Raw genomic sequence first — 22,665 nt, 5'->3', positions numbered from 1 at the left:
CTGTGTACGTAGGGAGGAAGCCAGCGCCATACCAGCATTTGTATACATTACCAACAAAGCTGTCTGTGACAAGCTGTCCTCTGCACAACTAAATATTTAGCCACGTATCATAAGTAACTTCTTAAGTGATTAAGGCGAGAGGGTGCTCTGCATCCACGCCAGCACAGGGGGACGGGACAGCGTGGCCAGCCAGGCAGGAGGACGCTCCTGGGGACTACGGGGCATGTGGCCTTGGTGGCTGCCCACCACCGCCCGCCTCTGCCTTGAAGATGGCTCCGACCAGGGTCCACGTGGCTGTCTTGAATATTTGTACAGAGTTCAAGTTTTCAAACATTTGTTGCTAGCTTTTATTGGTGTTAGAGCAAGGTTTATTTTTAACCGGGACTGTATTTATGGATTCCCGCAGCTGCATATTTTTCGCATGTTCAGAATTAAACCAATAAAGCAATTTCGTATTTAAGAACTATAGAATCTGTGCTTCCCATTTGCTATAAAATCATTGTTAATAATCTCAAAGCCCATCAGCTTATAAAGATCAACTTTAAACGACAACAAGCTAAAAATGTTATCCTAAGTTTGCTCCCTGTATGTTTTTCTGCCTGCACAATAAATGTTTCTTTAGCATCCAAACATCACCAGAACTGAACTCACCTAAAATATTGGGGTTGCCAGGGTATAGATACATCCATAACTAGGTATCTTTGGATTGGGTATTTTACCTAGGTAAACAGAGAAGGAAACCAGCCTGCTCTATGGACAGGGTCAGTTTTGGAGTGTGGGGCTCCCTCCTCCTCCTGCTGCTTTCTGCCTGTTCCCCACGGCTCTCTGTACCTGGCTTTTGCTCTCAGGGAGATGTTTCATTTCTTCTTTATTCCAAGGTGGAAACTTCAGAGGCAATCAGAGCCATTTTCAAGAATGCAAGTGTCATTTCTGTTTCAGCACGGGGACAGGCAGAGGGGCCTGACAGCCTCTGTCTCGCCATGATGGCAACTGGTGTATGAGGATGGGGGCTGCCCAGCGCACCCTCCCAGCTCCCAAAGGTCCCCTTCCCACTCCTGCGCCTCGCCAGCCCTCCCTTGGGTGCCTCGACCACCACCAAAGGGCAGGGACCCCTCAGCCACTGCTGAAAGTGCCCTCGGCCTGCAGCAGTGCTCAGGATGCCCTGGGGTTTGTCAGTGGCTCCTGTGGGGAGTGCAGCCTGGCCAAGCTGGGCCTGGTCAAAAACCCAGCCCTGGCTCTTCCTGTTGGAGGGGTTAGTTAGGTACACCCAGGTGCTACAGAAATAAACACATATGTAAAAATAATTAATTTAAAACTACAACAACAAAAAATGCCAGGAGTTATTTGTATTGCTCTGGTTTCAATGGCATGGACAAACTTTTAAAAACCTTGATTCCATGAACTCTTTCTAGGAGACTTTGTTACTTGCATCTGGGAGAGCAGAGTTGAGGAGGACAGTAGCACTGTCATCTTCTTTTCTAGAATATATTGGGTTAATAAGAAAATTAAAGCTCAAATAAATATTCACCAGAAAGTAATTTCAGTCTGTCATGGAAATAATCTACATTTATAAGTTATCTAAAGTAAAGTGAGCCATACTAGCCTCCAGCAGCTCTGAAACCATTATGAATTATTGAATAAGTCATCTTTTTTTTATCGTTATTGACATAACAAATATATTTGCTTGAAAACATCCACAGCTGCATAGGCACAGAAGTATTTATGAGCCTGTGCTCTTTACAGCAGTGTTTTACAGGGCACTGTCAGCTGCAGAGGGGAAATAGAGAGAGGAGATTTCACCTCTGATGTTCTTGCCAGCAGAAATGGTGCTTCAGTCACTTCATCTCTGCGGGCCCTTGTCTTCATGGCCCACAAAATAAAACAAAATAAAATAAAAATATCAAGGTGTAAAACATGTGCCTGGGTTTATTTTTTTGTTAATGGTTAATTCTTGGGCCACTATAAACTTTGGTCTTGCAAACTGAAATAATGCTTTTTGATAATGCAGAGCAGCTTAGGCTTTAAGATGCTACCAGGTCAGCTCTGGAAGCCATAAAAAAAAAATCAAAAAAAATCAGAAGCCTTGGGACTGATGTCTACTGTCAAAGCAATGGGAAATATGTCAGGCAGCCTTGAAAATCTTTGCATACAGCAGCTGGGGAGGTGGACAGTGCCTGCAGCCTCAGCAGAAGCTGCCACTGCCAGAAACGTTGGATGGGATCTCCAGTGTCATTGTGTGTGTTTCCCCAGAGGAAGATCAGCCTGAATTGCATCAAAATGTTGGAAAAAAATATGGCAATGGGAATTGCTGTGTGCAAGAGTGTGCCCACAAAAAAGAAAGTCAACTCAGTCCTGACTGGGCACATCCACTGACTGGGCAACCAGGACATCATGGTGGTGAAGCCCTGTCCCAGTGCCCAACGGGTGCCTAGGGCTGCAATCCTGGGGCCTGAGCACTGGCACCTTCTGGGAGACTTCAAACTCCCCTCTGGAAGATTAGGGGTGCAAAGCACTTGGGTAAAATCCTCCTTTTGCAGTAAATGCTGAGTTACATTTTTTTGCCTGTCTCCTTATGCAGTAAATACGTAATCAGTAATCTTTAATTTCCCATAAGTTAAAAAAATAAATAAAAAAAAAGCCACTACTAGCTATGAATATGCAGGAACATATGCTATAAGCAAGAAGCAGCAACGTAGTTTAAAGACTGCTCCTCCCTGGAATGCAAGCCCAGACAAAGATTTAACCTTTTTTTTTTTTTTTTTTTTTTAATTAAAGTCTGGTGGAGCAGCATTGAAAACAAATCAGCCTTTATTCAAGTGTGAAAATTAAGGCATAAATTGCTGGCTGCTTAGCTCTCAAAACAATGTCACGTTACAAGAAATGTGATATTTTGAAGAGAAACAGGAAAAAATTTATCAAAGTTTTTGTTATTGTTGCATTATCCTCCTGCTTGATCTACTAGCTATAGATACTTGGTGTCTGCTTAAGTGCTTTCCATTCTTCCCATAAGCAAATTCTGGTTGAAGACTATATATCATTTTACTCTTGATCACTGCTAGTCTCAGTACCTCATTACAGCAGAGCACTTTTTGAAACTGAGCTATAGCCCAGATAAATGATTGTATAAAGTTTTAAATAAACATACAACATTTACGTTATGTTGTTTCACAGGGATGATTTATAGTCATTTTCTTCTTCCAGTCCTGAGCTCTGGACATAAAAGACACTGAGCTCTCTGCTGTTTATCCAAGCTAAATCCTCTGTTTGTTCTGCATAAGCGTTCTTGATTCTTTAATATATTGCAGGCTTTAGCTTCAGGTTTATTCCCTCTGGGATGGTGGAATTAGATACATTAACTGACAAAGATAAGGTACGGACATTGTAGCTTAATAGCCATTAAAATAGATACTGCGATAACAAAAATGGAGCTAGAAAAGGGAGTTGAGGTTGCAATATTTTAAAAACATATATTTATGAGGCTTAGATGAATAAACGCAAGATTTCAAAAATGTCTGTAAGGAAAGCTCCAAATGACAGTCGGATTTTGTTTGCTTGGTTTTTATTTCATAAGAGAATCAGAAATGAAAGATACTATGAGCCAGGTTGTGTTGCCTCTCATGTTCCCAAAGACAATTTTGCTGCTTCTTCTTCTAAAAATGACATTACGTAATCTGGATGCTAAGCCACTGAAATACAGCTCTGTACAACAGAAAAAAATCAAGAAAGTGCTGTAAGATAAAGCAAACCTTTCCGCCTTAAGAAAAACTGAGAGGATTCTCCTAACTGTGTTCCCTCTTTCATCTGTGTATTTAAATATACTTATATATGTTCAAATCGCATGGGGTAATCTATTTACTTCATACTGTTATTATTCACAATAGACCTTGTTCCTCCGTAAGAAAACAACACCAAATTCCTGTTTTCTCTTCTCTTGTGAGTTCAAATAAAACAAATTTTGAACCAAGCCCACTGAAAGTTGCTTTGTAGTTCATTTGATTTGGTATTCATTTGCAAACTGGTATAAAAACACAGTGATTAAAGACCTGATGCTTAACACACAAGAAAGATTTTAAGAACTATAGCAATTAACGCGACATATCCTAAACCATCTCTTACCATAGTGTAAAAGTTAAGCTAAGATTTTAGAGGCCCTAAATGGACTTGATTTTTTTTTTTTAAGTCAGGATTAACTGGTGTATGAGTAACAGACTGGGTGCTTTCACTGCCAAAAATTATCTAACTAGAAGTTTGAGTCTGGCAGTATAAACAGCAGCCCTGCCTGTACTTATACAAGCTTGTTATTTTGTGGTACACAAGTTGGTATGTTGTTCATGCTCTGTAACAGATTGCATTCCATAAAGCATGAAATGCGTTTTTATCTGAAACTGGAGTGGTAAAATAAGCAGCAAGCAAAATAAAGACATGGGCAGTCATTTATTTATTTATTCTACAAGCATTTATTAAAGCTAAGATACTTTCCTTCTATAGTGGTGAGACATTTCCAGGAGTGATGGTGCAGATGTTGTGAATAATCTATTCAATAAATAAGAAAGGAAGTGCAAAAAAAAATAATAAATCCCTTCCCAAAACACCTCAGATGTTTGTGAAAGACTACTGTTAATGCATGAAAACTGCTTTAAAAACAAACTCACATGACTTATTTTTTTGCAGATGCTGATTTTTTTTAAATGATCTGATCAAGATTGCTTTCAGTACAACATACATAAAATGACACATGTAAATCTCTGCATATTACCTAATATACATATATTGCCATTCATCATAAGCAAACCATCCCAATTAATTTGTTTGCTGGTGAAATCTGCCTCTCTCTTCATTGTGCATACGGGTGATAGAATGGAAGAAAAAGGGGAAGAGTCAAAAATGCCAAAAAAAAAAATCAGGAACTTGTTGCTATGCAGGGAGATGTAGAGGTTTTACAAACAGCAACCGCAGTGGCTTTTCCCCGTGATGGCAAGCGCAGTGGAGCAAGGTGCTGCTTCCTCCTCCTGCTCTCTGTGGCCCAGTGCCCCCCGAGTTCTCATGGTGAGCTCCAGACCTGGATGGGGACCTTGCAACCACCTCATGGGCACAGCTACATTTGGCACCAGGGTGGGGGTGTCCTGCTCAGCTGCAGCCAACTGCTTTCACAGCACTTGAGAGCTGCCTTGTGAAGAGTTGGCTTCCCCCCACCTTCAAGTCTCATCTCCAACAATATCTGTCATGTTGGTTAGGATAACAGGGATTTGCTTTTATTAGTATTTCAATACTAATAAGTCAGGAAATGATTTTCCTATAAAAGTATTCACTAAAACCCTTGCAATTACTTACTTGCTCAATATACGGGACATGGCAAACACTGCCTGACCTTTTCTTTTCCACACATCTGTAACAACCAAGCATTAACTAGCGGTTCATCAAAACATCAGAATAACAAATAGCAATCTTCATCCTACCAATATGGTACTGCCCCACACCAGATACAGCCTTGTCCATGGTGGGCCCAAAACTCCACATTTTTTGCACTTTTTTCTGCCCCCTCCGTCCCCAGCTGATTTTATTTTATTCATCTCTTAAAATGGTTAACTCAGCCTTGAGAGGCATCAGGCCTGGACTAACTTAGCTTCTTTAACATAGAAATTAGTCATAAATAAGAAATATATATTTTTTTGCCTTTTTTTCTTTTCTGAAATGTTTTGAATTAGTTCATAATTAGCTAGAAAAATGAAAGATACTGATTTATCTACTAAGAGCAGAGTTAGAGAACATAAATAATTTCTACTTATTTGATGAAGAAATATCCTGCTAGAAGCCAGTAACTACCCCTTTCAGGGCATTAGGTGAGTATCCAGCACAACATACAATCTGAGTTTAAAGCAGTTTGTGAACCACTTATATAGAAAAAGTCTCCCCTTTTCTCATATTTTTGTTTGAACAATTGAGGCACAGAGCCCTCTCTACAACCAAGATGGGCAAAGAAACCATGCATTGTGTACCCAACCTTCAGTCTGCCCCTTCACACAAGTGGTTCAGGAAGGATTTTGCCATATTGCATGAATTACTGCTACACGTGCACTGCTTAGTCCTTATGCTGTGGTGCAAAGACAACGCATTCTAAGATGTCCTCTTGCTAAGGCTACCTATTTCTGCTTATGGTTATTACATGCCATGTGCATTGATGATAATATACATAAATGAAATATGAATAAGTGGCATAAATGTATTCATTCTGGAATGATCAAACTTTTGGCTCATTTTAATGATTTGTTGTACATATACAATAAGAAAGTACAGTCATGGACTCAAAAAATGCAGCTGTTCTGCAGCACATGGTAGGATGGGGCAAGTAAAAGTCACTGCAGATGTGTACAAGCACGTTGTTGATGAGTCCAAGTTTTTCCATGAAGAGCAGTGCCCGCTCATGGAGGTACACACACCTATGGACATATACCTACTAATTCCTTAGGGGCAGTGGCATAGTCTTGCTTTTTGACATCCTGCCTTTTTTTTTTCCTCATTTTTTTGGGGTTATTAGCTCCATTTCTTCAGTGGAATAATTGGATTATAATCAGAAAAATCAGGATAAATAAATCAGTAAGGAAGAATGCATAAAGCAACAAATCAGGATAAATAAATCAGTAAGGAAGAATGCATAAAGCAACATATGCATCCACATTCAGGAAAAGCGCAGTCAAAAATGTTATTGCTGTGGAAGTGTCAAAAATGTTAAACAGTCCAAACAACAGATCCTCAAGGTTGCTTGAATGATTCCTAGAAAAGCAAGTGGTCTCAGTGGTTTACACCAAATATGCACTAATAATCATGAAAACATATCAGCAGTATTGGCTTAGTATACTAGCTATAAAAGCAAACCATTAAATTGTCTGACTTACTTGGAAGAGAAGGTGCATGTCAACTTCATGTCTGAGTAGGACTCAACCTTCAGGCATATCTCTGATTATACAGCAAATAAGGGCTTACAGTGCCTTTCAGCCCCTGTCTGCATCATCTATTGTATTATAATCTCATTGCCAAAAATAACCTTCTCAGGTGAAAACACTGATGGTATGCGTTCTTGTATAACTAATGTCTCTTAGTGAGACCTATAAAAATTATTTTCTGTACCTCCAGAAACAAAACAAAAAAAAAATCCCCTCACTTATGCTAAGCTATTAAAGGAACACAAAAATGTTGAAGACTTACCATTACCTCATAAACCTAAATTCTATAAAACATTTATTAGCTCGATTGCCTGCTCATCTTAAAACCTGATAATTTAATTTTGCTGCCCTAATCATTTAGGTTTAGGTTGGAAGGGACCTTAAAGATCACCTAGTTCCCCCACCATAGGCAAGGACACCTCCCACCAGACCAGGTTGCCCAAAGGCCCATCCAGCCCAGTCTTGAACAATTCCAGGGATGGGGCATCCACAACTTCCCTGGGCAGCCTGTGCCAATGCCTCACCACCTTCAGAGTAGGGTATTTCTTCCTTACATGTAAATTTTTCCTCTTTCAGTTTACCCTCTTTTAGTTTAAAGCCATTACCCCTTGTCCTATCACTACACCTCCTGATAAAGGGTCCCTCCCTAGCTTTCCTGGAGACCCCCTGGTAGTGACAGTAAGTCACAGTCCTCTCTGAAAACAATTTTACAGTTTTCTCACAGTACAGCTAAAGCTATGAGCAATGTACAATAGCTGTTTAAACAGCATTAGGCTGTGGGCCATGTTCTACTCTCTCTGCCACGAGTAAGCCCACTTCTAAATATGGATGCCACATTACTTTGTCAATAGTAATGTCCCAGTAACTGCATCAAAACCCTATCAGTCAAACATTTTGTAACACTACACTTCCATAATGATCCACTTGCTATGTATATTGTTAGAACAAAACTTTTTGTAGCAACACAAATTGTTTAAAATGCTGTCAAACTACTACAAGTATTTCACTTAAGGAAAAAAAAGTACTGGACTACAAAGTAGTGGGTGCCATTTTTCCAGAAGCATTATTAATGAGGATTATTTTAGTCTTTGGTGATGGGGAACTACAGGCTGTAGCATTTCTTAAAAACAGAAAATAACTGTACTTGCAAGAATTCAATTACTCTACATTAAAGCCGCCATGGGGTTACTGTACATCAGAAAGTCAGTAAATTATTTTTCTATAAATTAGTCTCTCAAAGTTGACTTTTTTCTTTCTATTCTGAATGCCAAACTCCTGACTGCTTCTCCACCATAGAGACTTCATATCTGGATAGCCGACATCTGTAAAAACATTTCTAATGAAAACACTACTAATACAACCCCCTGGAGAGACAAATGAAATGAGATCTAAGTATGCAGCCGCCTTTCTACAGTTATGTCTTTAACAATAGTAGGGCTAGTGCTTCCTATCCACGCCTTGACACAGGTCATGATCATTTAGGCACAGTAGTAGCAAAATAAATAATTCTGTAAATATGTAATAACTGGTATAAATACTTCAGTAGCACTTAGAAGATGTGATAAAAGCATTTCCGTCTTTAGCTGTGCATTAAGGTTTATCTCAGTGGATGGAAGGGAGAAGTATTTAAATTGCACTGAAGGAGAGCTACGGACTGAATACTTGAAAGCTCAGTGCCAGACATAACATTGCTTCTTTTCCACAACAGCAGTTTATAAAGTGTGTTAGTGTTGAAAGTGTTGGATAACTGCTAAAATGTTATAACAAATAGTTACAGCTTCCCCCCAAAATACAATATACTGGAAAGATCAATCATGTAACTACATATTTTAATAAACTAGCTTCAAAGCAAAACATTTTTCTTGTTTCTGTGATTTGTCAGATTTTTCCTCAACGCATTTCACTGCTTGAGTAACAAAAAATTTAGAGACAAATTTTTCAATAGACTAATAATTTAAAGGTGAAAAAGGTTGGTTTCAAATAAATGATTCTCAAAGCCTTAGCTAATGTTCCATATGAAGGTTCTGAAGTAGAAATGTGTAGATTTGCTGCTTTGCTTTCAATTCTGCACCAAGTAATTTGAGTTAACTCTGGTAGTAAAGATCAGTAATACCTGGAAGTCGACATCACTATAACTAGTCATATAACTAGTTATAGTACCTGAAGAGGCAGGTGGGGGATCCTTTGACTTCATATTAACAAACAGTGTTTCTAGATATTCTCATTTTCAGATGGGATAATGATTTGTCTTTAAGAGACTGGATTTGGACAAACATGGGAAATAATTCAGTCTTGAAGCCTACTTATTCAGACAAAATTGAAAATTGTGTGCCTGAATAATAAGAATGATGAAAGCTTAAATTAATTCATCAACAGAACAACCCTTCTTTCCCCTGCTACCCCATTTATTAATTTTTATGGGCATTTGAGTTTACACAAAGATATTAGTAAAATTATTTATTATGAAATAATTTCATCCACTTCCCCAGTGAAATCTGGCTGCATCAAAATTAATGGTACGAATCTGTCAGAATGCCAGCAGGACCTAACTGTTGCTCCTCTTCCCATCCCCCTTCTTTAATGAATATGGAACCTGGAACCAAGACTGAAACTGAAGAAAATTGAAGACAGTTTCCAGTAGGATGCTGGATAAATTAAAATATGCTTGTTATCTCATGCATCTGTTTCAAATGGTATTTATTCTTGCCATGAAGGAGATTAAAGTAAAAATTAAGGGTTGTTTTTTTTTTTTTTGATAAAAGTGGTACATAGTCATTCCACTGAATTGTTATAATGCTTAAAATGGCTCTGTAGCAATAAAAAGCCAAATGGAATTCAATGTAAAAATAAAAAAGCCATACCGAGCTCCCCTCTGCTATATATATCTACTACAAATATAGTTTTCTAGACTACTTTAGATGGTTAGATGGAAGCTCTTCAACTTTTTTCCTGCAAAAGTTACATCAAAACATCAAGCCTAAAGTATTAGGATGAGAAAGTGTACAATACAAACAACGAACACAACGACTATGACTAATAGCTGTATAACCAAAAAAATCTAAGTTTAAAACTTAGAAAACTCATGCTTCTAATCATGTAAATACTGATCTTCTAGGGGACAAAGTGGACCCAAACAGCTTTAAATAGCAGGCTTATAAATATATTTTAAAAGAAAGTGATGTAATAAGTATTTTACTAAATACTCTGATTTTTACTCAGTATTCTGTTTTACTACAAAAACTACAATTAGAAGTTTTTTTAAACCTTACAGCAGCATGACTGCTGTTTTCTTTACAAACCATGAAAAAGATTAGAAATTCAAAAATAAAGTTAACTTTGAAAATCAACTTCTCAACTTTATGGCTTCGAGCACTAAAGACTAACTTATTACCTATATTAATAAACAAAGTTTTTGTTCAAATACATAGTTGAAAAAACAAGAAATCATTAATAATAAAAATCTGAGTTTTATTTAATAACATAAGACCTGAAAAGTCAATATCAGTTCAAAAATATCACCAATTATGAAAATTGTTAGTAAACAATCTTTAAGATCTTTAAGTCTAACGCACCCCCCAGCGTTTCAAAAAGAAACTGCACTTCTAGCACATCAGCAAGCATTTGAAGGATGTCTTGAGCAAGTCTTCCTATCAATATAGAAGCCCTTCTGATTCATTTACCATAATTGCATATGATCATGCATCATTGATAAGTCACAACAAAAAAAATGTATAAAATTGCATGTTATGGATTTGTACTGGATTTATGAAGACATTTTTTGTTTTAGCAGTAGAGTAGAATCTTTTTAAGCACACTAATTTGAAAAAATATAGGTGTGCAAGGCAATACAAAAGCATTTCTTAAGAAGTCTGACACTGATAATCAGTAATTCCTTATAGAATCTGATATCTGAGTTTATATGGCTAGTTTAAAACTTTATAGGCCCTAAATAACAATTTATTTAGCAGGAGATAAGCCCATGGTAGGGAGCAAGAGAAACAACACACTTAGGGCAAAGTCAGATGCAATTTTAAGTCTATTTTCTATATAATTCATACCATACAAAACAGGAAGGCAATACATATATAGCCATGTCTATAGATGTTCATAGATTTTATGCAAATTTTTTTTGCATGGGAATTATTATGCTTTAGATGAACAAAGATACCTAAGACTTTTCCAATACTCAGAAACATTGTACCAACAGGACAGACAAATCCCCATTGAAAAAATAGTGTTGTACGCTAGATCCACATGAATGATTTTAAAATAACTGACACAGAATGAAGTTTGGAAAAAAACAACTATTTCAACTGATTATGCACATACTAACACTTCTTGTTGAGTTCTGTTGTGGCATTCAACACCTTGAGGCTATCTTTTTCATACTTCAGTCAAGTACTACATAAAATTTAAGTGGCAATGAGAAAACATGCATTGAAATATATGTTAAGGAATCATAAAATGACCAGGTCTTGATTAAGGAAAAAATCTTTACTTAGAAAAGCTTTCTTATGCAAGTGTTCAACATTTGAGGTACTAATTCAGTGAATTTATGTATCTTTTGTTTTGAGGGATGAATATAATGCATGTTTACTCCTGAACCAAGGCTTTACCCTCCTGGATTCACCCTTACAGGCTTATGTGCAAAACTGCTAGGACAAAGGAACTTTCATCCTGTACAATTCATACTAGTTACTTAATATTTCAATCATTTTCATAAGGTTTGAGTTTTCTTCTCCATTTAAAACCTTGACTCTTGAAAGAGTATTAACTACAGAACTTGCTATCTTAACTACAGTTACCAAAGCAAAGGTTGATTACCTTGTGATTTAATAGAAAGTGACATGTCAAGTTCAAGTGATTCATTTTGGGTCAGAATTAAGAATTCTATCAGGGAAAACAGCTAATGTGATTTTTTCCTACTATAGTTAAAGACCCCTTTTTACAAAAATTTAAATAAGTTATGACAGTATTGACCAAAAAGCTTAGAATAATTATAAAAAAAATATTAAAAATAAACCTAGACACGGTGGTACAAAGAGGTAGAAAACGTTTCAGAGGAAAATACACAAGATAAATATATTTACATATTTATATGAGTATAAAAACATTAAAAACAGCCACTCCCTGTAAAACTCAACTGTGCTTAACATCATGAATTGCAAATATTTACCTTGACTTCAAAAATGGCTAAAAATGTGCAAAATTTAAGCATGACTATACGTTTTTGCAGAAGGTGGTTTAAAAATCAGTTACTCTGTTCAAGTTTAGGCTATTTTAAACAGCTTTTTGTATGCTTTTATCTGGTGGTATTCCTTTTTGCAATAGCTTCTCTGATTTGACGATCAAGTTCGCTTACAATATGGTCTTCATGATTATAGACGCCTGTTCTCAACAAGGTATCCCTCTCTTCTATCAGACGAGAGAGATAATCATCCATGTTCTCATTTAATTTTCTAGAATGAGGACTATCCACTCTACCAGCAGAATTATCTCTAATGTCTTGCAATTGCTTTCTCTCTTCTTCTTGTTCCTTTAGCCTGGCATTAATAAAATGGAAGGTAAGAGGATGACTTAAAAACTGCTTTGATTTTCAGACGAAATAATATATTAACTGACGTAGTTAGTAAAATAAAGAAGTCTGGAACAAATAACTTCTCTGTAGTAAAATCAAGGGAAAACTGTAAATGAAAGACATCATAATATAATAGCTACGATTTGAAAACACTTTTTTTAAATCTGCATACATAACATATAGTAATTGCTACCAAAGCTCATATTTTGATAATGCAAATACCACTCAGGCTACAAGGCTTCAGTGTACAGAATCACTGCAGACAGCCATTGGAGGACAGCACTACACAGATTTAGAATTTTAATGTATTCAAAATATGGATAGTATGTTTGTTTTTTTTCCCTCCCTTAATGCAGTTCTCCCTAGAACTGAAGATTCTAAAGAGAAAGAAGAAAAGATGCCTAGTGTCATACACCTATGTTAGCTTAAAAAAAAAACAATGTGGCCTTACACATAGATTTTCTATAATACAGTACTTCTGAATTTTATAGATGTGCCATCTTTAGCTAAGGGACACTAAAACGTGTTCTTTTACTAGACTGACAGCCAATTATAGTCTTGATTTAACTGAACCTTCTCTTATTCTGAGGCAGGAAGGGAGTCTTACAAGTGTTTTAATACCTGTTAAGTTCATTTCTGATATCCTCCAGCTCTTGTCGGTCTGTTTTCCCCAGCTCTTTTTCTTCTGCTGCCAAATAGCGCAACCTCATGTGCTCCAGCTCTTGTTGCTGCTTTTTAAGGCGAGCCATTGCACTTTCTTGTTCACGCTTATGGGTGAAAGGATAAAAACATAATTTGGTTGACATGTCAAAGTGCTAATTATAGTGACACAAGCAAAACTTCAGGAATGAAATCACAACAATTAGGTCTCTAGTAGCAGTAGAAAGATGTTAAACAGGATGTCTTTAGCTGTGATAGTCACTGGGCTTGCAGCATTATAGACATTAAAAACTGCAATAAACCTGTCCATGCTGGAGCAGCTGAAGCCCAGTCACAGATATCTTTCCATTAATGAAGTAACAAAGAGGGACAAACCTGTACAAATACTGGCTTAAGCTTGTTTACATAAAACTTATTTGTGAAATTGCTGAAGATATATGGCAAAAAAGTCTCAGTATTATAAGTTATGCTTTTACATATTTATACATGTATTAATATATACATATTAATATGATTTATATAGATTATACCATGCATGACAAAATGGTAAGTAGCTACATAAAATCCCAATATTGGCCCTCATAAGGCCTAGTATCAAAGCTTCAAGACTTGCTGAAGTTGCAATTCATGTTTAAGCCTTGAACTCCTAAAATTCTGGTGAGATTTCCTTTTAGAGTTTTCCAGCTCTATGCAAAGCCTTAGGTAACTTATTCAGGGGATATGATCCTCAGGGGATATGATCCAACTAACCCCTCTAAAGGTCTACTTGGTTCTAAGTTTACTTTCTGTTTTAGTGCCTTGTATAGAGCCGCAAAACTAGAGTTGTAGTCCACTTCCACTCTGACATTGAAGTGTCTGAATGACAAGCATGTTCCTTTCTCTGCTTGTTTTCCTCCCAGTCATTTTCTGTATGACCTCCTGTGCTAACTCAACACTATCAGTCTTACATTCAATGAAACAGAAAGCCTGAGGGAAAGTGGCATTTGTTCTTGTAGTTAAAAAAAACAAAGTAGGAGGTTACACAAACATCCTGGATGTGGACATACTGTGAAGTGTGAGCTTACCTTTGTAATTTTGAAATCACTTTCATCTGAAATATTTGACTGTTAATACAATGTTTTATATTTATTACAGCAGCAAAAAGACAACTGTTTTATGTGTGAATATGTTAATTATACAGCCAACCTAATAATTTCTGGAGGAATCTAATCCGTGATTTCAACCAAGAAGTTTTCTGAATCTCAGTCCCAAGCATCTTATGCACTCCCTTATTATCATTAAGTAATAAAATCCAAATTTCACAAGGAGTTGGTATAAACAAAAGCTCTAATTGTTCATTGTTCATGTGAGCAGTCAATGTGATACAGAAGTACTTGTACAAGATTACATGTAATCATAGCACCCGACTACGAAATATTTTAATAAAAATTAAATGCTATTACTTCAGTGACACATACCAAAAGGACTGCAGAACAATTTGCTACGGGGATACATAATAATAAAACCAGAAGCAGGAATCCTGCCAAGAGTCTACAGCTGACAGATGGCTGAAGTATTAAAAAAAAAAAAGCACTTGGAAGAGGTAAGACCATTGTCCTTCCTCCCTCATCAAGAGTTCATTACAAAAGAACATTACCATGTGAGAGGCAATTTTTCTGTGGGACAGGTTTGAAGAGCAGGCTGAAATTGAAGTAAAATAGGTTTAAGTAAAATAAGTTTTAAAACACGAACCAACAAATGTGTATAGCAAATTGTAAGAAATCACTATAGCCAACTGATATTTATTCAAGAGTTCTACGGAAATCCAAACAAAGTGAAATTGGAGGTGTAATCCATCACTAAAACTGGTATTGACACCCCAAGAAAAACCACCCTCCATCCTATTCCTCCCAACACTCCCCCCCCCCTTTTTTTTTTTAATAGAATGGAATAAAACTACTCCTTCCTCCTGCTCTGAGGCATTAGGAATAATGGGGATCTACCACTAAGACTTACTTCCACAGTGAAGAAATTGGTTGATGAAGAAATTGGTTGAAAACACAACTAAAACAAAACTAGCAGGATGCATGGATACAGCAGAAAAAATGAATCCAGCTTTCATAGAAAAGTCACACTTCCAACTTCTCTTATGACACAAAAACAAAACAACAACAAGCAAACCACAAAACTAAACTGTCAGCAAGGAAGTCCTCTCATTCTCTTGGATTACTCATAGGTTAAGACCAGAGCAAGGACAGGACTTGATCATTTCCACAGCAAGTAGAAGGTGACAGTGGAATGCACAAGAACCTGTTCTTCGATATACTTGGTGATATGGCTGCCTCGTTTATATGTTATTCTCTGGTTTCCGAATATCTGGATAGGCAACAGATTCCAGGAAATAAAGCCAAATTTCAAGTATACAGTGGGTTCAAGTACACAGTGGGCTAAGAGTGATGTAAATGCTAAATGCCAGTAGTAAGATCAAATGCTTATCGTTATGTATGCTCAAATAGATTGTTATAAAAACGGCAGTTGCAGTACAACCAATTTATAGAATATAGACAGCATATCTGATTACCCTGATTGTGTGAAGTGTAGAAATACGAGAACAGATCAATATTTACTTGAAGACCATCACTGTTCTTGGTGCTTTCACTAGATCCAAGTTAAACTGTCATCCTTTTCAAAATGGAAAAAATTAACATATAGCCAGCCACATTTCAGAAAAAAAGTGTTCATTCAGAAAAAAAGTGTTCAGATTAAATTTTCAGTTTTGTGCTTTTTTTTTTTTTTAGGGATTAGAGTATATTAAAACTCCACACTGTTCTATTTAAAATTCTACTCAAAACTATATTTAATTACAGAAGAATTGTTGCACTGTACATGTAGATTAAGCCTAGAAATTTCTATTTGTCTGGCTCTACAGGTAAAGAATCTAGTAATTTGGTCTGCTGACCAGCTACTTTTCTTGACAGTAAGTCTGAAGAAACTTGTTCTATATAATCCTGCTGTAGATATAGCATAGACCGCATAAACAAAATTCAAAAGCAGAATTTGAATGTCTGATACATGAATGTCTGATGGGTTTTCCTGTTGGCATCATCTAAGAGTGGTGAGAGTCTTGGAAGCCACATAACAGATTATGTGAGAATGCAATTTACAACAAACTACATCATGCAGAGGAAGAAATCCACACCACTGTAGAGCACTCATCTTACATGAAGTCAGAAATCCAGATCTACAGAAAAAAAAAGGAGATTTAAGGAGTTTTAACTGCTACCATCTCCTTTTCTAGCCCTTATCTACACTGATGTATAGATATGATTAGCTTCAGTCCACTGAACTGTTGCAGATTGAGAAAAGGATGATTTTTTTTTTGAAAAAGAAATCTTGCCCTGCAGCTCAGTTAATACATGCTCTAATTGCTCCTAGTTTTAAACTAGGTCTACCATCATAGCAAGCTAGGTGTTAATGGGAGATTGTCAATCATATCCTGAAAGTTAAATACTTCAAGACTAATGCAGAGTAACACTCATTAGCACAACAAGACTTCAACAGGCCAGGACAAAATGGCACCCTTGCCTACTTTCTAAACAGATTATAATGAGGTACATAATATACACAAATCAAACAGCTGTGACCATACTTAACAGAAGTATTCTAACCCAGTCCTTCAGTTTGTAGAATATTACTCAGATCTCAATGTAAAGTTTTGAAAGTGTTCCTACAGTTGCAATTTCAGAGTGAAGACAACTGTGTTGGCCTGAGAATAGAGATTTCATTACAAGTTGATACTTTACTATCTTGAGGCAGAAAGTGTCAATGATCCAGGGGTTTATATTGTTCAGCAACATGCTTATGGTGGCAGATCGATAGCAAAGAGTGTTTTAAACTCTGAAAGAAGTACATTCTCTGAATATTAACAGAAAATCCTAAACTCAATCAGGCACATGACAGAAAATTCCCAATCCTTTGACTGATCAGAAGGAATCCCATTTAGTATTTTCGTCCTTTCTGCCCTCACTAAGTACCTAGTTTCAGAACAGTAAGTTTTTTGATGAAAAGACACTTAGTTATATTTAGTAACACCAAAAAAGGGGAAAAAGAAAGAATGTAAAAGCCAAGAAGATGCAAGAACAAAAAACCCTTTCTGAAGGAACTTCTGTTCAGTTTGTGTTTCTTTTCATATTTCTCTTGGAAAAGTGTTCAAGAAAATAAAAATCAATGTTCCTAGTGAGCATGTTCATTGCTTAAGATATCCCTAGATTTGGAGGGAAGTAAGGGTGAATAAAGAGTGCTACATTCTCCTTTTCTCCATAAAGTAGAAAAACTCTTATCAGTGTATTTTGTCTCCAAAGACAACACTGCATAAGACTTCCTTTCAGAAAAGTGCATTTTGAAGTTCAATGTGGTTACTAATACAATTATGATATAGATATGACAAATATTCCATGTCATTCCCTTGTTTGGGAGTGATGAGGGAAACTGAGATTAATTTTAGTCCTGTAACAGTGAAAAACAAGAATTTCTGTAGCATTTTAAGAGGTACAGATTACCCTGAATAATATGACCTTTATCTAGAAAATACTACTTTTTAAAAAAACAGTATTTTCTGAGGCAAGATTTCCCTAGCACTTAGCTTAAGACTAGTCCAACTCAGAAAATACATGAAAGCAAGTGACAAGAGATTTTGCCGTTTCATTTATGATGGATGGATCCTGTGTGTAATGTGAATGTTACACACTTCATATTGTGAGACTTTGAAATGTATTTCCCAATATTCGTCTCTGACTCCTTTAAGTCTAACAGAAGTTGTAGGGTGAGTAACAGCAAACTTGTTCTTTGTATGATGTTCAGAACAGCAATAGAAACTCAATTCCTAATAATCCATCAATACAAGAAGATCGCAAAGAACTTAGAACACTTGTTTGATAAGAAGTGAAGTATGCTTATTTTGAATTAATTTGCTTTATTCTGATATGTTCAGAGACAGATAAGACTTGTTACAGTGGGAGAAAAAGAAGTATTTCTTATTCACAGAGGTGACTGGTACTACTTTATAACAGATACTCAGGCTCTAAAATCCCTTTTTTCCAAACACAATTTAATGATGCATAAGCACTGTTTATTTTTAAACCAGAGAAGGAACTCTGCTTCACAGTAGTACTTATGATTTACCAGAATTTACTGTGCAATCTTCAAAAAGAAGAAATATTAATAAAACAATACAGTACTAGTAATGTGAAGTCCAGCATTTCTAGCCTCATGTGTAACATTTTCATTCTATTCTGTGTATGCTGAAGTTTAAAAACAAGGATATAATTGAATACAAAGCATTTTTAATTGTTCCTCAGGGCACGTAAGTATATACATACACAAAATTCACGCTGTGAAGGCTTTTTATGATAGGTCTTATTTCAGAGAGGATATGCTCCTACAATAAGTTACATTTTATATTTATTCCTAACTTCTTACCGTACCCCGTCAAGCTGTTTGAAGCCTGAATAAGAACCCCTAGAGTTTTAAACAACTTCTAGAAACTTGAAGTTTGCTTTTTAAGATTTCAGGTAAGGGACCACTCCAGAATCCTTAGCTGCTGGACTAAAAGCAGCTGTGTGGATAGAATGTAATACCCACTAGAAACTCTGAATACCGTATCCTTGCATTACCTCCTGACTGTCAACACCCACCATCCCAAAGCAAGGCAACAACAGATGATCAAGAGAACTATCTGCAAATTACTTTTAATTTTAACCATCTGGGAATTATTATTGTAATACACCTAGTTGGCACAGGTACCTTTTCCTCCATTACCTTCTCAACACTGTTAGTCATGCTATCCCCTTTTGTTTTTTTTTTAAAAGAGGGGGAAAAAGGAAACTTATCAATATTCCTTTTTCTTATTAATTTGATGTTTTGCGATCTTTCTCTTACATACCACAAACAAAGCCAAGCCAAACAATACCTTAAAGCCACATGCTAGTTATCAGATCATTTAATTCAGTGTTTTACTGCCTTCCTTCATTGGTTTTCATCTCTAATGTAGTACTTGAGAACAAGAATATTGTTTTAGGAGTTTGCATGGTGGGACCTTCAATCATGTTTTGAAGCCTATGGTACTAGAGAAATAATCAGCATTAAATAAAAATTAGCCACTATTAAGAAAACAAAAATTTCAATTACAATCAGACTGTAAAAGAACCCCTCTGTGCCGCCAGGTGCTCTAGTTAAGAGGCTCTTCAATCAAGGAAGCACAATCTTTATTTTGCCATAGCTGCCTATAAATCCAAAAGGGAGATGTAAACATACATACACTAGACTAAACAATGGCTAAATAGCAGCCACTATTCACTCTCCCACTCACACATACCATGCAAGTCTGTGGGAAAACTTACGATTGAAGCTAAGGAACTCAAGTAAAGTTTTCTGAAAATAACCCAGAGCTGACAAGTCAGTAGGAGGGCCTGGATGGTTTCAAGACACAGTTTTTAACCAAGACTTGGACCTCCGACTGTTGTTTTTTTTTTTTTTTTCCTTTTTTCTTTTTTTTTTAAGCAAAGATTTATAACCCATCCTTGGCTAAATTACTTATAAATTAATCAAATTAATTACTAAGTGGATAAGCAGGAGGCTGGACAAGATAGAGTGAATGTCAACCAACCAATAAGATCTATGTTGTTTTAAATAAATGCATCAGTGTTAGTTTGAGCAGATCTGTAGGACACAAAGACAATAAAAGACTTCATTAAAAAATATTTCTCCCAGAACACTGAATACTGCATGTATGTACACTTTGAGATTATTTTGGTTTTCTAGATTATCAGACTATCATCTGCTGAAAATGAAATTCCTGCTAGCTTTGGTATTTGTTTTAAAATACTGTTTCTTGCACTCCATTTAGTACCTGAGATCTCCACAGCATTGTGTGAGTGGTTTGATTATTTTCAGTAATAATGCTCACACATAGAACTACGCACGTCTTGTTTGTGTAGGTTCAGACTTTCCTTGACAGTAAGCTTTAGAAGTCAGGTTTTGAAACCTCTGGAAATAACAAAACCTACTAGGATAAGCACAGCTATGTAGCTAACTTGTTGAAGTTTGTCTTCCTAAAGGTGAATAGGGATATGAATAGGGATATAAGTAAAGTACTTACATATAGTTGCACTGAGTAAGTAAAAGGGACTAAACAAGATTTCACCAGAATGTAACCCAGCTTACTATTTCCACTCGGCTTTACAAACTGTGCTCAAATTCAATTAACTTCTGTTTTGTTAAGCACAGGTGATATATATGTGCCCTCATTTGCTCAGGTCTTTTTCCTTACCACTGGCACTGTGTTTTTAAACATTCAAATTACCAGACATGGAGAAGTTCAGAGCATGTTCTATTAACAGTCCCATCATTTTCTAAGTTATGTAGTGCATATCTCATTCTGCAAAATATAAAGCCATCACAGATGTGTGCTAACAACTAGTTCCAAAGTAAAAGGAAACTTTTTAATTAAGGAAACATTGACTTTTATGGTTGCAAATCAGAAGAGCATTTTACTAAATGCTTAGCCTTTAGATTATTATATTAATTAATTCACAAATTGACTGTACTAGGTCACCTTTGAGTAATGGAAATCTCTGTTTAAACATTTTTTTGGCAATGGGCGCAAAGCATTAGATCTCATTTCCAAGACTTACCAGCTGGGTTTTGTCATTAACATTTATTAACAATCTAAGATATGGCTTTCAGCGTCTAATCCTCACTACACAAATGTTTTGTATAGTTCTCTAGAGAGCTTTGGTGTGACAAATTACTGGCACAGATTACAGCCCTGTGGCTATTCACCAGAGGCAACGCAAAATTAACATGGTACTAATCCAATTTAAACAAGAAATTGGTCAAAGTATGTGCAATTGCACAAATCATCTGAACTAAAGCAGATCTAGAATTCCTGAAGCAACACTTTCCAAATTTATATTTAAAACACAGTAAATGTTTTTTGATCAGCTCTGCTTTGGCTTTTATTTGACTCTTCAAAGTCACTTAAATCCTTTGTCAATAGACTAAGTATAAGATGAAGCATGGGAGTATAAAAACACAAGAAACCACTTTTAAAGGGTTTGTTCTGTTCTATAAAAGTCTTAAGTAGCATAATTCACTGTATATGCCAACTTATTTTATAGTTCAGACTTTCATTAACGGGGGTCAGCTGAAACCATCTACATATGTTACTAAATTCAGATCATCAGGTCTACTGTGATGAAATTCATAATAAGAACTTGATGATGATATACTCTGTGTTAATCTGGCAACTAACAATGTTTTCCTTTATTCTACAGGGAACTTTTAAATTTGGCATTAAGAAAAAATAGCTAGGATATTTCATGGCTGCTGAAGAAATCTTCATCAGAAAGATGAGATTTATGAGACTTATGTTCTTCCTTCTATCATCTTTGCCAAGCGCAGTGTGTCAGAAATTGGAGAGGAAAATTTCTCCTTTTATCAGTAGGCAAAAAGGAAATTTGAAGACAGATAATGTTTAGTTTTTAATAGTGATTGAAAACAGCTAACACCCTGAGTAAAGAGAATTAAAAAAAGTAACAATCAGTTAGAAAATGGAGGGTAGTTTTTACTTTCCAGAAAGAAAAAAAACACAACAGGAATGAAGCAGGAACTATAATCCTTAAGAAGTACCATCCCACTTCACAAAAAATGTGAAGATAAGTAATAAATACCTTTTACTAAACTTAAATTCTGAAGGCTTAGGTCTGTGTCAGTGTTTGTTCAGCAACCTGGATTAGTGATTTATTAGTTTGTCACAGACAATGGAAATGCTTGCCACTCTTACATATACTGCTTAGTTAAAGTTTACTGTAATTAGTGAAAGATGCAACGACGGAAGTAAAAGTATATACATTCAGTACAGATGAAACTGTTACTGCTGCAACTTTGAACAGAGTATTTTTAAGCTACTTTAAGTTACGTATATACATATGACTGTATATATGTATACAGTAGATCTATCAGAACAGTAAAAAAAACTTGCCACATTGGTTTCAGGGATTAGGATTTCCAAAAGCAGAAGCAAAATGTTTCATCTTCAATTTCACTTTTCTTCTGCAAATTTACTTCATGTTACAGCATTCAGCAAGTCTTAAACTACTGTTTCGATTTTTGGTTTTAATTTCTACTCTTTGTTCATTTTACAATTAAAATACAGAACAGTTAGGAATGTTACTGACCAAGATCGTCAGGATGGTCAAAGCATGTTCTCTCGTAGTGGTGACTGAGCTTTACCAGGAATGAGATTAATTAATGTTTCTTTTTTGAACCACACCTGCTTTCAGATAAACCAGCTTTCTTTGTTGACCTGAGCTGTGTTCTTCCCTGAATTTAATGTCAAACTCAAAACAGTTTTGCTATTCTACTGACTTCTGCAAAAAGCTCAGAGCTTGAATTTTACGGAGACAAACAAAACACTAAACAATGAAACAGCCAGTAATTAACAGTAAC

General features: G+C 36.1%; 1 protein-coding gene across 8 annotated transcripts in view; it reads right to left on the bottom strand.

Annotated features, from left to right (window-relative positions):
* Positions 1-22,665, bottom strand: part of CEP120 (centrosomal protein 120) — a 62,557-nt gene that overhangs the window by 11,906 nt on the left and 27,986 nt on the right. For 5 of the 8 annotated variants that reach the window (XM_050716202.1, XM_035566982.2, XM_050716200.1 and 2 more), the window contains one exon: positions 13,141-13,286. The exons of 1 other annotated variant lie outside the window; for it this stretch is intronic. In XM_050716202.1, coding sequence (XP_050572159.1) covers positions 13,141-13,286 — 146 coding nt within the window. Of the gene's footprint in view, positions 1-9,695; positions 12,485-13,140; positions 13,287-22,665 lie in introns of those variants that run through there. 2 more of the 8 variants (XM_035566984.2, XM_050716201.1) reach the window with 2 other exon arrangements.

The sequence above is a fragment of the Cygnus atratus genome, chromosome Z (genome assembly GCF_013377495.2).
Source record: "Cygnus atratus isolate AKBS03 ecotype Queensland, Australia chromosome Z, CAtr_DNAZoo_HiC_assembly, whole genome shotgun sequence".
Classification (NCBI taxonomy): domain Eukaryota; kingdom Metazoa; phylum Chordata; class Aves; order Anseriformes; family Anatidae; genus Cygnus; species Cygnus atratus.
This window is presented reverse-complemented; position numbering and strand designations above follow the sequence as displayed.